General features: G+C 34.5%; 1 protein-coding gene across 5 annotated transcripts in view; it reads right to left on the reverse strand.

Annotated features, from left to right (window-relative positions):
* The window catches only part of FAM169A (family with sequence similarity 169 member A), a 57448-nt gene that overhangs the window by 15089 nt on the left and 28187 nt on the right, over window positions 1-14172 (reverse strand). For all 5 annotated transcript variants that reach the window (XM_036020421.1, XM_036020419.1, XM_028511869.2 and 2 more), the window contains 2 exons: window positions 7148-7327; window positions 478-606 (listed from right to left, as the gene is read on the reverse strand). In XM_036020421.1, coding sequence (XP_035876314.1) covers window positions 478-606; window positions 7148-7327 — 309 coding nt within the window. The remainder of the gene's footprint in view (window positions 1-477; window positions 607-7147; window positions 7328-14172) is intronic.

Here is a 14172-nt window from a genome sequence, read left to right on the forward strand (position 1 = left end):
TAAAAATTGTAACCCAATCAGTATTTGGTTTTAATTATAACATTGTTCTGATTTTCACAGAATCCCTGCAGAGCACCCTGAATGGAAGGGTGTTGAAAATCTAGGTATGGGGTATCTCCTTCACCAGTACCTTATAATTAAACCTTGCAATTCAAAAGAATTTTAAATAGTTATCTGTATTTTGTGACTTTGAGGACAGGTGCATAACATTAGGGACTACCTCTGATCCCCTGGTGTCTATTCTACGGTGCTTCAAGAACTCTGTTTTTGTCTTAGCCACCAATTCCTACTGCACTGTTACTATTCTTAGTGACTCAACTATTAATACATAACAAAAAAATCATACTTTAGAAAAGAGGGTCTGTTACTAGACGGATCACATTACTATACACCACTACTCTAGACAGTAAGACACAACTGTCCTCAGGCACTGATATTTTTAAGCAGGACATGTGCTGAAACTAAAAACACCCTTACCTGTAATTTTAAGTGTTTCTCTCTGTAATGCTCTGGTGATGGGTATTCGCTGGCACCAGTGTCCAACACCCTCAACTTCCCACAGGAGTTCATGGTCTCCTGGATACTTTTCAAAGTATTGCTTGCAAGCTGAAAAACACATTTAGAATTTTCTAGAAATCCCAAATATCAATTGCTTTAAAAAACAGACAGAAAATGAAAAGCTGCCTACTTACTTAATGGGCTAGCATAAGCTTTGATACCAAAACACCAAGGCAACTCAAGGAAAGAAAATTATACAGTTGTCTCATTTAAATAAAAAATCTAAAAATCCATATTAAAGCTTTAACATTACCAAATAAAAATCTTAATAAAAGATGGGTTTAACTTTTAGAGAGAAAATTACTAAATTTTACTGATATAAAAAATTGAATAAAAGGACTGTTAGACTCAATAGTGTAAAAACACCAATCCTCTCCAAATTATTTTGTAAATTGATACAATCCTAAACAAAATCCCAAAAGAATTTCTGTTTTAATGGAACTTTACAAAACTTGATTCCAAATTCAAAATGAAAGAAGAAAGGCTTAAAAAAGAGTACTGTCTCCTTTGTCCATTTTTCAGTTGGGCTATTTGCCTTTTCAATGCCTATTTGTAGGCATTCTTCATACAGTAGAGCTATGAGCTATCAATAGCTATGATGTTACAAATGCTTTTCATAGTCTATTGCTTGGGTGTGACGTTATGCTATCTTTTGACACATAAATCTTTTTCTGTTTTTTTCAAATAAAGTTGAATCTCATTTCCTCTTGAAAAAAAAAAAAAGAATATCAAGGCCAATGTTGAAGGAAAAAATAAGGAGGGCTTTACCCTAGTAGATATCAAAAATCAAAAATCATAAAGATACAGTAACTCAAACAACCTGGTATTGATATATGAATATGGCAGTAAAGAGGAAGAATGAGAGGAAGAGAAAAAAGAGGAGGAAGTAAATGAGAAAGAAGAAAAATTAAAACACCAAGACACCAGGAAAGAACCACACATATACTACAAACTTGGCAAATGACAGAGGAGGTATTATATATCATCAGAGAATGAATAAGCTATTAAAATAATGATGCTAGAATAAAAATCCATACAGAAAACAAAGTCAGATCTTGACCTCACATCAATGTCATTCATAAAAGTAAATTCTGGATATATTCCAAGACCTATTATGAGAAGCAAAATGTTTAAAAGAAAACATAAGAGAATACTTCTGGAATATTACAGTACTAAAGAATTTCTTATAAAAGATACAAAAATCATAATTTATAGTAAAGTATTATAATGAACCTGACTGCTAAAGTTTAAAAGTTCCGGACTATGCAACAGAATTTTCTACAATGATGAAAAGGTCCTATATCAGTCCTTTATATTGGATAAAGGTCCTACATCCAATATAATAGTCACTAAACACATGTGGCTACTGAGGAACTGAATTTTTAATTTCATTTAATTTTAATTAAATTGATATCTATTTTATGCTAGTGGCTATTGCACTGGACTTCATAGTTTTATAATAAAAAGATACCAAAAAACACAGATTAGGAGACACTTAGAATAAGACAAAGGATTAGTATTCCATTCATATAAAAAACTCCTAAAATTGAATCAGAAAGACAATAATCCCCACTCCCCGCAAATGGCAGAGGCTGTGAACAAGAAATTCACACATAATGAAACCTGATGGTCACTAAACAAAAAATAAATGCTTCAAACCTCAACAGCTGCCAAAGAAATATAAGATGAAACAACAAGATACCATTTTCATACCCATAATGTTAACAAATAACAAGCATGAAGAGAGTAAGGGAAATGGACTCTGCTGGTCTCAGAACAATTCTGCAACAATTAGTAAAGCTGAGAAGACATTGATCCAATTGATCCAATTCTCCTTCTAGGTGTATAGCCTAATAACTCAGACACATACATAAGAACATATTTATAATGTTCATTATAGGACTGTTTCTAAACTAGGGTAGGGGTACAACCTAAGTGCCTATCATTAGGGTATATATGAATAAATCATAACATGTATACCATAAAATACTATACAGAAGCTAGATAAACTATAGCTATATATATATATTGACACTGGTAAATCTAAAAAATATAAAAAGGTCAGTAAAGAAGCAAGTCAGTGTATGTACAAAATGGCATCATTTATGTAAAGTTCAAAAACACATTAAACAAAATGCAGACCCTGTGGAAAGCAGCCAAACACAGAATTACCCTGTAGCCCAGCAATTCCACTCTCAGAAATATATCCAAAAGAAATGAAAGCAGGTGCTCACATAGCTATCTGCATACCAATGTCCATAGGAGGATTATTCATAATAGCCAAAAGGTAAAACAACCCACTCATCCATCAACAGATGAATGAATAATGAAATGTGATGTGCACACAATAAAAATCTACTCAGCCATAAAAAGGAATGAAATTTTGATATAATGCTACAACATAAATGGACTTTAAATGTTATGCTAAGTGAAATTAGACAGACACTGAAGGGCAAAAGTTGTATGATTCCACCTATATAAGGTACCTGGAAGATGCAGATGCAGTCAGAGACAGAGAGCACAAAAGTTACCAGAGAACGGGGGCAGGGGAAAACAGGGAGCTATTGTCTAAGGTTATGGACTTTATGTTGGGAGTGATAAAAAATTCTGGGGTACAGATAGCGGTGAAAGGTATATAAGTATTGTGAATATGACTAATGCCATTGAATTGTACACCTACAAATGATTAAAATAAATACTATATTATGTATATGTAATTACAAAAACATGCTTTAAAATTTTTAAATAAAAAAGCACACAAAATAATGTGTTATAGCATTTATGAACATAGACATAACTATAAGACCACTGGCAGGAAGGATATACACTAACTGCAGGAATGCAGTTATCATGGGAAAGTAAGAAGAAGGGGGAATAGGATTAGGGAGGGGCCCAAAAAGAATGTCAACTATATCTACAATGTTTTATTTAATTCTCCTTAAAAATAAGTGAAAACAAACATGGTAAAATCCCAGTGTTCATTCATCTGTATAATGGATACATGGACACGAAGATACTCTTCTCTCATTTTTCCCCTATATATTTTAAACTATTTCTCATGTTTTCTGATTTTAGTTTTCATACCTATTACGAAGGGAGAAGTTGGAGGAAAAACCAACACAATAAGCCAAAGTGAGTCCTCTGCCTGAACCAAAATGACTGAAACAGTAAAGACTACCTACAGAACAAGTCTGAGGTCCAAAGGGAATACTTAATTAACAAAAGGTGACTCAAGTTGAAAGTCCAAATTCAGATGTGTCTAGCCAGAGAGTCATAGTCAGAAAAAGAGAACTCCTACGCTTATACCACTCAGCTAAGTAATCCAGATCTATAGAAATATAAATATACACAATATGATATATTAATAGGTTAAGGGTTAGCAAACTTTTTCTTAAAGGGACAGATAATAAATACAAGCTTGCAGGCCATGCGGTCGCTGTCATAACTAACCAACTCTGACATTTTAGTGCAAAAGAAGCCACAAGCAAAATGTGAATGAGCAAGGCTCTGTTCCAATAAAACTTCATTTACTAAAATTGTTAACAGGCCAGTGGACCATGGTTTCCTGACTCCTGACATAGATACGAATGCAATTCAATGCAAAAATTAATTATTCAATAAATTATATCATGACAACCAGACACCTGTCAGGTAAAATAAACTTGGATCTGTACCTTACATGGTACACACCAGGATAAACTCCAAATGAATAGAACATTCACAAGATCTTATGTATTCCATGTCTTTTGGTATACAGCCTATAGTGCTGTATAAATCAACTTCCCATAGTTAGCTAAGCACCTACTCTAGGCTGAGACCAAACCCAATCAATCATACTTGGCACTCATTACCCATTTTTGAAATGAACAACTTATCTCTGTTTTTAAAAAAGGTTTACAATGTAAAACACTACGCTCTTTCCTAAAACGTTTAAAAATATTCATGGAAACAAATGAAGGTCATCAAGGAACTTTTGGGTATATAGCAATACCAAGAAGCCATTAAGTTGAAAGCAAAAATCAAATGGAAATCCAAGCCCTTCAAAGATAATAAGCATTGCACAGGAGAGAGAAGAGCAAAAAACAGAAAATGATGGAAAAGCCACATAGTCTAAAAATTTCTATTCTCAACATATTCCTTTATTTTCACATTTCAAAGAGTATTCACAAAATTATATAAATGACACCAATAAATCACTGTCAGGAAAGCTCCCGTCTAACTGAAAGAAAAGAGCTCAAGTCTTTATGCAAAGACAGATTAGCTGACATTCACCTGTAATTCATGTGCTTTTTAATTTATTTATCACTAGAATCCTGGAAAAGAGTAAGTCTTATGAGATTCTTCCTGCAGTGAGGATGTGTTTGCATTCTTCCACAAATTCAGTAAAGCAATAATTAGACTTTAAGAGAAAATCTATTTTCAGATTATCAAAAGGTATACAGGGTTCATTCTAGTCTCATGATTCAAAATGGGGATGTCACACTCGGTTCTTATTTTCTAGATTTTTAGTATTAAAAAGAGGGAGGAAGCTTAGAAAATATATTTTTAGTGGAAATAAGCACCTGATGTTAGAGTAAAATCAATGGTACATTGTATTTTATAAAACTTTTCAAATAAATTAATTTCCAGAATTAAACCTTACTGTATTAAAGAAACAGTAGCTGCATGGACTTTATACAAGTGCAAATATAAATCCACTAATAGTTTTTCAACATCTCTACATGGTATAGCTCTACAATGGAATACTAAACAGCATTCAAAATGAACAACATAAAGCTTTGTGAATCCACATTAATGAATCTCATAAAGACGAGTAAAGAAAGTGAACTACAGAAGAATTCATACAGTACCTTTCATTTATATACAGTTTTTAAATATTTAAAAATTACATTACTGAAGGATACATACATGTGTATTAAAAGTAAGAAATGCATGAATAAAAGCCAACCCTTCTACAGATAAGAATGACCTTCCAAACTTCTCTAAATGAGACCACTCATTATCTTGGCAATTATTAACTGAGTGCCTATAATGTTCCAAGTTTTATACTAAGCATTGGAGATACATTCAAAAAACATACATCATTATTTTAAAAATGGCATTTCCAGTTATGAAAAACCTTGCATATATTATAATCATAAAATTAAAACACAAAAGAAAAAAGAAAAGAAATGACAAATTGAGGACAGTGCTTATTTCAGTAAAGGGAGCAAGCTAACTGGGTAGGAGTACAAGTACGTTGGCAATGATCCACTTCTCATAGATGGTACACATGTTGGTGATACATAAGTATTTACCTTATTTTTTGTAACTTTTTGTATGTCTAAAATTTCTTTAATGTGAAAGCTACCAGAGACAACCCAAAGAAAAAATGGTCAAATAATCTAACTAGACACTTCTCCAATGAAGATATACAAATGGCCGATAGGCATATGAAAAGCTGTTCAACATCAACTGCAAATCAAGGCGCTGGCTGGTGTAGCTCAGTGGATTGAACATGGGCTGCAAATCAAAAGATTGCCAGTTCAATTCCCAGTGAGGGCACGTGCCTGGGTTGCAGGCCAGGTCCCCATTGGGGGCCATGTGAGAGGCAACCACACGATGATGTCTCTCTCCCCCTTTCTCTCCCTCCGTTCTCCTCTCTCTAAAAATAAATAAGTAAAATATTTTAAAAAATACAAATCAAACCTATGAAAGGCCATTTTGCACCCACTGAAAAAAAGCAGATAATTAACAACTGTTGGCAAGGACATAGAAAAATTGTAACCTTCATACATTACTTATGGGAATGTAAAATGGTGCAGATGCTTTGGAAAACAGTTTGGCAATTCCTCAAAATGTTAAACATAGAGTCACCATATCACCCAACAATTCCAAATCTAGATATACAAGTATACACAAGAGAAATGTCCACACAGAAACTACACAAAAATTCATAGCAGCATAATTCATAATAGCTAAAATGTAGAAACAATTTAAAAGTCCATCAGTTGATGATGGGTAAACAAAATATCGCATATCCATACAATGGAATGTTATTCAGCCATAAAAAGGAATGAAGCACTGATTAATGCTTGTAGCATAGATGAATTTTGAAAACATATATGCAAAATGAAAGAAGCTAGACACAAAGGGCTTATAATATAATTAAATCACATGGGTCCATTTATATGAAATGTGCAGAACAGTAAATCCAAAGAGACAGAAAACAGATCACTCGTTGCTAGGGAGTAAAGAAATGGAGGAATGGAGAGTGACTGCTAGTTGATGCAGTTTCTTTTGGGGATGAGAATGTTCTGGAATTAGATAGTGGTTATGGCTGTACAGCTATGACTATACTACCACTGAACTGTACATTTTAAAAGGGTGAGTTATATGGTATATAAATTATAGTTTAATTTTTTTAAAGCTACCACATCCCCCAAAAGTCATGTACATGAGATAAGGACATATTTGCAAAACTAAGCCTTACAGTGCCAAAAAATCAAAATTTACTTAATACTGACATATGCACATTTAAAATATTCTGCAGAAACAAGTCCAAAGTGACACTGAGACAAATTTAATATTTTTAACTTAATCAATTTACCTGTGTACATCAGTGAGGACAGTGGATACCGCAAACCAAGTGCATCTTCTGTAAAGGAATCAACAAAGTCCTCCAGCATATGAAGCCCAAAATCTTTGCTTCTATATTTCTTTCTTATAAACATTGTATCAAGAACTGGCAATTGGTAGTTTTGGGTAAGAAATGAGGTACATACACTTCCTGCAATCATAAGAACAGAAAGCCAACAATTTTTCACATTAGAAGACCATTTATGTATACACTTTAAGAAAACTCGAGTGAATAGTCTTTCTAAAAATGGCTGGGTTTTTTAGCAGGGGTGGTGGGGGGAAGGTGCTGTAATAAAACTAACCAAAAGTAACTTCGCGGGGCAATCTGATCATACATTCCAAACAAGGAAGTTCATGGTGGGTAGTCACACCCCAGGCACATAACTTCTTTAGTAAAAGGTCTATCTTTTCTTTACACAAGCCGTGTCCATTGTTTTTTGTGCATCTTCATTAACATAACTATTTTTTTTAGAAATGTTTATTGATTTTAGAGAGGAAGAGAGAAACGCTGATAAAAAAAAAAAACATGGAATGGTTGCCTCCCATATGAGCTCTAGCAAGGAATCAAACCCCAAACCTTTTGGTGAATGGGATGAAGCTCCAACCAACTGAGCCACACCCGCAAGGGTATTAATATTTGCATAATTTTTTTTTAGAGAGGGGAGGGTGAGAAACAACAATGTGTGGTTGCCTCTTGTGTGCTCCCTGCTGGGGACCTGGCCTGCAACCCAGGCATGTGCCCTGACTGGGAACTGAGCCAGCAACCCTTTGGTTCACAGGTCTGCACTCAATCCACTGAACCACACCAGCCAGGGCCATAAGACTATTTCTGAAATGCCTGATTTTGAGAATCCTTGGAAGCCTAACCAATATCAAGAGAGCACATAATCTTAACTATCCTATAATCCAATCCCCACCATGCTTATTCTCATCTTCTTTTAAGCCTCCTTATATTACCTCCTGAATCCCAAATGCATAAAAGAAGCTGAAAACTGTCATTCTGGGAAGCACTATTCTCTGTTGAGATCTTGCTTCCTGGCACTGTCATCAGTTTGGCTCAAATAACTCTTACAAAATTAATTCTCTACAGGTTGGGACGTTTCTTACAACAACATTCACTACATCAAGAAGAATGTTTAAGAAATGTATAAATTATAATGTACCATATTTTGCTGTGCATAATATGCTCCTGTGTATAATGCACACCCATGTTTTGTACACATTATACACAGGATTTTAATGCCCAGTATTATACCCATGGCATGTAATCATTATACCCATCTATAATGCACATCCTTATTTTTCCCTCAAAAATTTGGGCAAAAAAGTGCATTATACAGTAAAATGCTTTCCAGTGCTATTACACATCATAATGTATACATGTGATAATGAGAAGAGCTATGTATTTTATGTTTGCCAACAATATAATCTGTTACAGGACAAACAACTGTGACCATTTTATGAGCTATATATTTGAATATGCATCTCTGTCTATAGACTTGTACAACTCTAAAACTAATCAACCATTGCATTTTCAAATTGAGACAGTATTTGATGACTGTACATAGTTAATAATACATGAAGTAATTCCAACTTTAGTAGCTGACCATTCATCTTTTCCCTTTACTTTTTCCCTAGTGAATACAGTCTCATTTTTATTTACTTAGTGATGACAAAGAAGTGGATTAGTTTTCTTAATTTTTAAGGACTCTGAATTAGGACTAATTGGAAACATCTGTCTTAGAAACGGCTAAGTTAGCAATCTTTTTGTTGTGACTATACTTTTCAAAATATCCTATATGTTTAAGGTGAAACATAAATATAACAAAAACCACACAACCATTTCAATAGGTGGAGAAAAAGTATTTGATAAAATCCAACACCTTTCATGATAAAAATACTCAACGTCCTCAACCTTATAAAGAGAGCTATAAAAAACCCATAGCTAATAACACACTTAATTGTGAAAGACTAGATGTTTCCCTCGAGATTAGGAACAAGGCAAAGATGTTCACTCTTACCACTTCTATTCAACATGGTATTGGAGGTTCTACCCACGGTAATTTGCCAAGAAAAGAAAACAGAAGACACCAGGTTGGAAAGAAAGTAGTAAAATTATTTTTGCAGATGACATGACCTTATATACAGAAAATCTTAAGAAATCAACTAAAAATTATTAAAGCTGATACAGAAGTTTAGCAAGGTTGCAGGATCAATATACAAAAATCAATTGTATCTCTATACAGCAACAACCAATATTCTGAAAATGAAATCAAGGTAACAATTCCATTTACAATAACATAAACAAGTGATAAAGTTCTTAGAGGAGTAAATTTAACAAAAGAAGTACAAAACTGGTATACTGAAAACTACACTGTTAAAAGAAATTAAGGAACACCTTAATAAATGAAAACATCCCATGTTCATGGATTAGAATACTTAACATTGTTAAGATGTCAATACTCCCCAAATTCACCTATAGATTCAAAATCCCAAGCGGATTTTTTGCAGAAATTGAGAAGGTAATCCTGAAATTGATAGGGAAATACAAAAGACTACAACAGAACTCAAATTCCTTCCATCTTGTGGTGTCCCCATCCCCTAGGCCCTCAGAATCCTTTGCATTCAGCAGACAAATTAGGGAAACAAATGCATCTTAAACACTTTGACCTGATGTCACACATACCATTTATTTCATTACTCTGGGGAGAACTAATCACACAGCCACACCCAGTTGTGCAAGTGACTAGAAAAATATAATCTCTGACTGGGTAGCTGCTGGCCAACGACAAGAATATAGAAGAGGAAGCACAAACATGTGGTGGATAGCTAGCAGCCTCAACTAACTTTCCCCTTTCTTTCATCTCCCAATAGATTTTAACCTGGTGTATGTGCTGTGGAAGTGAGCACACTTCCTTTTTAACTTTCAGGAAGTTAATGATTGCATCTCAGCAAGGAGTACCTTCTGGTAGCAGACTCCCTCCACAGTTATGTTTGGTTACCTCAGGCTGTTTTCGGTAACTTACAGCCTCACACCAATATTCACAAACACACATACTCACTTTATACAATAGTTTTAACTGATCTCATCCACATTTTTAAAAATGTTTCCTCTGTCGTCTACATAAATACCCACACCTCCCCCATGTGGTCCAACTTACATTTCTACCTATGTACTATCTCTACTTATATGCCCCATGGGCAGATTGAACTTCACACACATCAAACTGAACTCACCTATTACCAAACCTACCCCGTCTGTATTCCCAGTCTTAGTTAACAGCTTCCCACCTAAGCATCCAAGCCAAAATTCTCAAGACTCATTCATTACTGGATCCTCCCTTTCCCCTCCAACACACAGACAGTGGAGATACCTACCACACAAAAATCTCCCTCAAATCTGTTTCCTTCTCTATCCCTACTACCTGGAGTCCTAAAATAGCTCTTTTATTTGACATCAAAGTACAGTTTCCCTACCCATCACCAAGTGCTACAAAAATTATCTCCTTAATATATTCAATCATGTTACCTCTACATAAAGTTGATAGTTCCTTGCCAGTGAGACAAAATCCTAAAATGTAGTATTACATTTAAGAACCTTCACAAGTAAACCTTCCATCTTCCCCTCTTCCCATTCCACAATCCCTACCCTTTAGTCCTGCCAGCTCATTTTGGGTGGTCTTCCAAATATACTTTCATGACTCTGTGATTTCTTTCCTATATTTACATTTCACTTATGTATTTAGTAAGAATGTTCCTTTCCCTTCCCTTCTTCTTTGCCTGACATCCTACTTATACTTCAACAGCACTTTTAAATATCACTTTCTCAGTGACATCTTCTACAAGGCAAAATTAACTATTCCATTCTTCAATGACTTCTATATTGAAACCTCAAATACAGTACTTATCAAATTGAATTATGATTAGTTGTTGACTGACGAGTTTTCTTTGTCACCCACAGGTTTTTGGTGCTTTGAGGCCTGAAGAAATGATGTGCATTTTTGTGTCTCCACTGAGTATGGAGTCAGCCCTACCACCCCAATAAACAGAACACTTATTTAGAAAGTATGTGTTTTTAGCTATACTAGCAATACTTATCATTTTATGTAAGTTACATTTTCCTTAAAATAATGTTAGAGCCAGAAATCTGATTTTTAGTGAACAGAAAGTGAGTGACCTGTCCAAAAAAGGAGGGTAAATCATAGATAAGCACTCAGTACAATAGCCTGAAAGTCATAAGAAAAGCTGAGTAGCAAATGAAGAGAGGGAAAAATGCTCCCGTTATAAACCATTTCAAACGGAGATTACAAAAATATCAATAAAAATGTCTCCCAGTATTGATCATAAATCCCTTTGGTAGTGAGTAAACAAAGTGATTTTTAGTAGGTGTTGATTAGATTGTGCTTTCCCCATAATGTTCTTTGATTGAGGTTTCCCAAAATATGGGTCCTCAAATTGGATCAAGGTAGTTTCAGTTAAAGCCAAATAATAATGGACATTTCCAAAATAGCAACTAAAAATAATATCCTTGATTTTGTCTTTATTTTCCTTTTATCAATTCTAGAGAGAGGGGAAGGGAGGGAGACAATCATCAATGTGGAAGAGAAACACTGGTTGCCTCCTGCACACACCCCGACCAGAACTGAATCTGCAACCCAGGCATGTGCCCTGACCAGAAATCGAACCAGCAGCTTTTCAGTTTGCTGGATGACATCCAACCAACTGAGTCACACTGGCCAGGTCCTCAATTTTGTCTTTTTCTCTCAGTTTGTCTACATTAAAATGTTATACCTGTTTTATACAAATTTTTACATTTATTGACATAAGGCAAATATTTACAAAACTTCCACTGAATTAAGTGGGTTTCTCATTTTGTTTTTCATACTGTATAAGCTTTTTTTCCATTAGCAGTTTTGTAGAACAGCTGTTTTGACAGGTTGATCAGATCACTATAGCTCCCATGAGAATTTATAAAGTTCAGTTAGTTTTGTGATAGACAATAATAATAAGATTCTAGAATTAGTTCCATATTTTAAAATGTTCAGTGCTTATTTTTATTAAAGTTTTATTTTTTTCCTCAAAGATTTTATTGATTTATTTTTAGAGATAGGGGAAGAGGGAGAAAGTGGGAGAGAAACATCAATGTGTGATTGCCTCCCAAGCGCCACCTACTGGAGACCTGGCCTGCAAAACTCAGGCATGTGCCCTGACTGGGAACTAAACCAGTGAGTGACCCCTTGGTTCACAGGCCAGCACTCAATCCACTGAGCCACACCAGCCAGGGTGTTTTTATCAAAGTTTTACATGTACACTGTTTACAGTACAACAGTTCTATGCGACCTGTTAGGAAAAAAGCAGTCCTCTGACTGCCTCCCTGATCCAAACACACAAACACACTCTCTGTTCCCCAGAAATTACCACTTTGAAATCATTTAACTGATATTTTTGGTTTTCACTTTCATATCTCTTAATAACTTACTAATCTTTTATTTTTCCACTTCAGGCATAATCAACTAACTTTCTGGTATGGAAAATTAGAATTTAGTTCTTACATACATTCACACACCCTAATCCCATCCCCACCATAAACGCATTTCCTAAACATGCTCCTTAGCATTACCCTGTTACAGTAATTTATAGTTTTGATTAGGTCAATTTTCAGCATTTACATGATGAGTGTATATATATTTACATACTTTTGACAACTAAGCCATGTAGTTGGATCATTTATCTTTTCCTGCATTACTTTTTGATTTGCCTTAATAATTGTTTGTCGCTATTTATTATTTACCTCTGATCCCCAAAAGTCTCCCATAACTGTAAATCTTAACAAGTTCAAGTACATCAGGTATTCCATATTCTTAAATCAGTATCCCAGAACTTTCTGACCCATTACAATCTAGATAGGTCAACCTCTATAAAAAGTGTTGTCTAGAACTTTCTCTAATGATGAAATTGTTCTGTGTATAGACTGTTCAATGTGGGAGCCACTAGCCACATTGTAAGTGGCTATTGTAGCTAGTATGAGAAATTGAATTTTTAATTTTATTTAATTTTCATTTTCATTTAAATAGCCAATTAGAGCTAGTGACTACAAATCTGAACAGAACAGCTCTGGAACTATTACATAACTACAATTTTGGGATCTATTTGCTGTAGTTCCCTGATCAGTCATCTTCCTTTCTGCATTTACTTCCTTATTTTAGGAGAGCATATAGTCTACTTACTACCTTCCTGAAAAATGGTGCATGAGAGATAAGTTTTTTTTAGTTAACCATCCAAAAATTTCCTTCTTTTACTCTCACACTTCATTGATCATTTAAGCACAGACTTATTACACTGGAAATCATGTTCAGTGTTACTGTTGAGAAATATCATTCTGATTCTTGATCCTTTGTATAAATTGTTCACTTACTGAGGCTTACAAAATTCATAATAATCTGAAAATTCGTAATAATCTATCTCAGTGTGGGTCTATTGTAACTCATCATGATGGATGATCATGGGCCCTTTTAAAATGGAAATAAATGCATTGTTCTATAGTTCCAAGAAATTCTCTTTAAATTATTTCACTGGTGATTTCTTCCCCTCCAGTTTCTCTGTTTTCTCCTTCTGAAATATCTGTTATTCAGGCCATTCCCCTAATTTTTATCCTTTCTTTCTTATTTTGCATGGGTTTACTGTTATTGTTGTTGTTGTTGTTCTCCTTTCTGATCAATTTCCTCAACTTTTAATACATCATTTCATAAATGTAATGACTACTCTCACCCTCCAAAAATTGAGTTGTTTTATTTTGTGTTTGCATTATCTGTCTCTTCCAAAATGTTTTTATGCTTTTTTGTTTTGATCTCCAACTTCCATATCAGTGGCTTTCCCTAAGATGTTTATAGTTAGGAATGAAATTAGAAAGCCAATTAGAATCTCTGTATACATGGTGGTAATTTTTTGCCACCAATGAGATTCACAGAGGAATGATGTAGCTAAAACCATTCCCAG

This window comes from Phyllostomus discolor, chromosome 3, assembly GCF_004126475.2.
Source record: "Phyllostomus discolor isolate MPI-MPIP mPhyDis1 chromosome 3, mPhyDis1.pri.v3, whole genome shotgun sequence".
NCBI classification, from domain to species: domain Eukaryota; kingdom Metazoa; phylum Chordata; class Mammalia; order Chiroptera; family Phyllostomidae; genus Phyllostomus; species Phyllostomus discolor.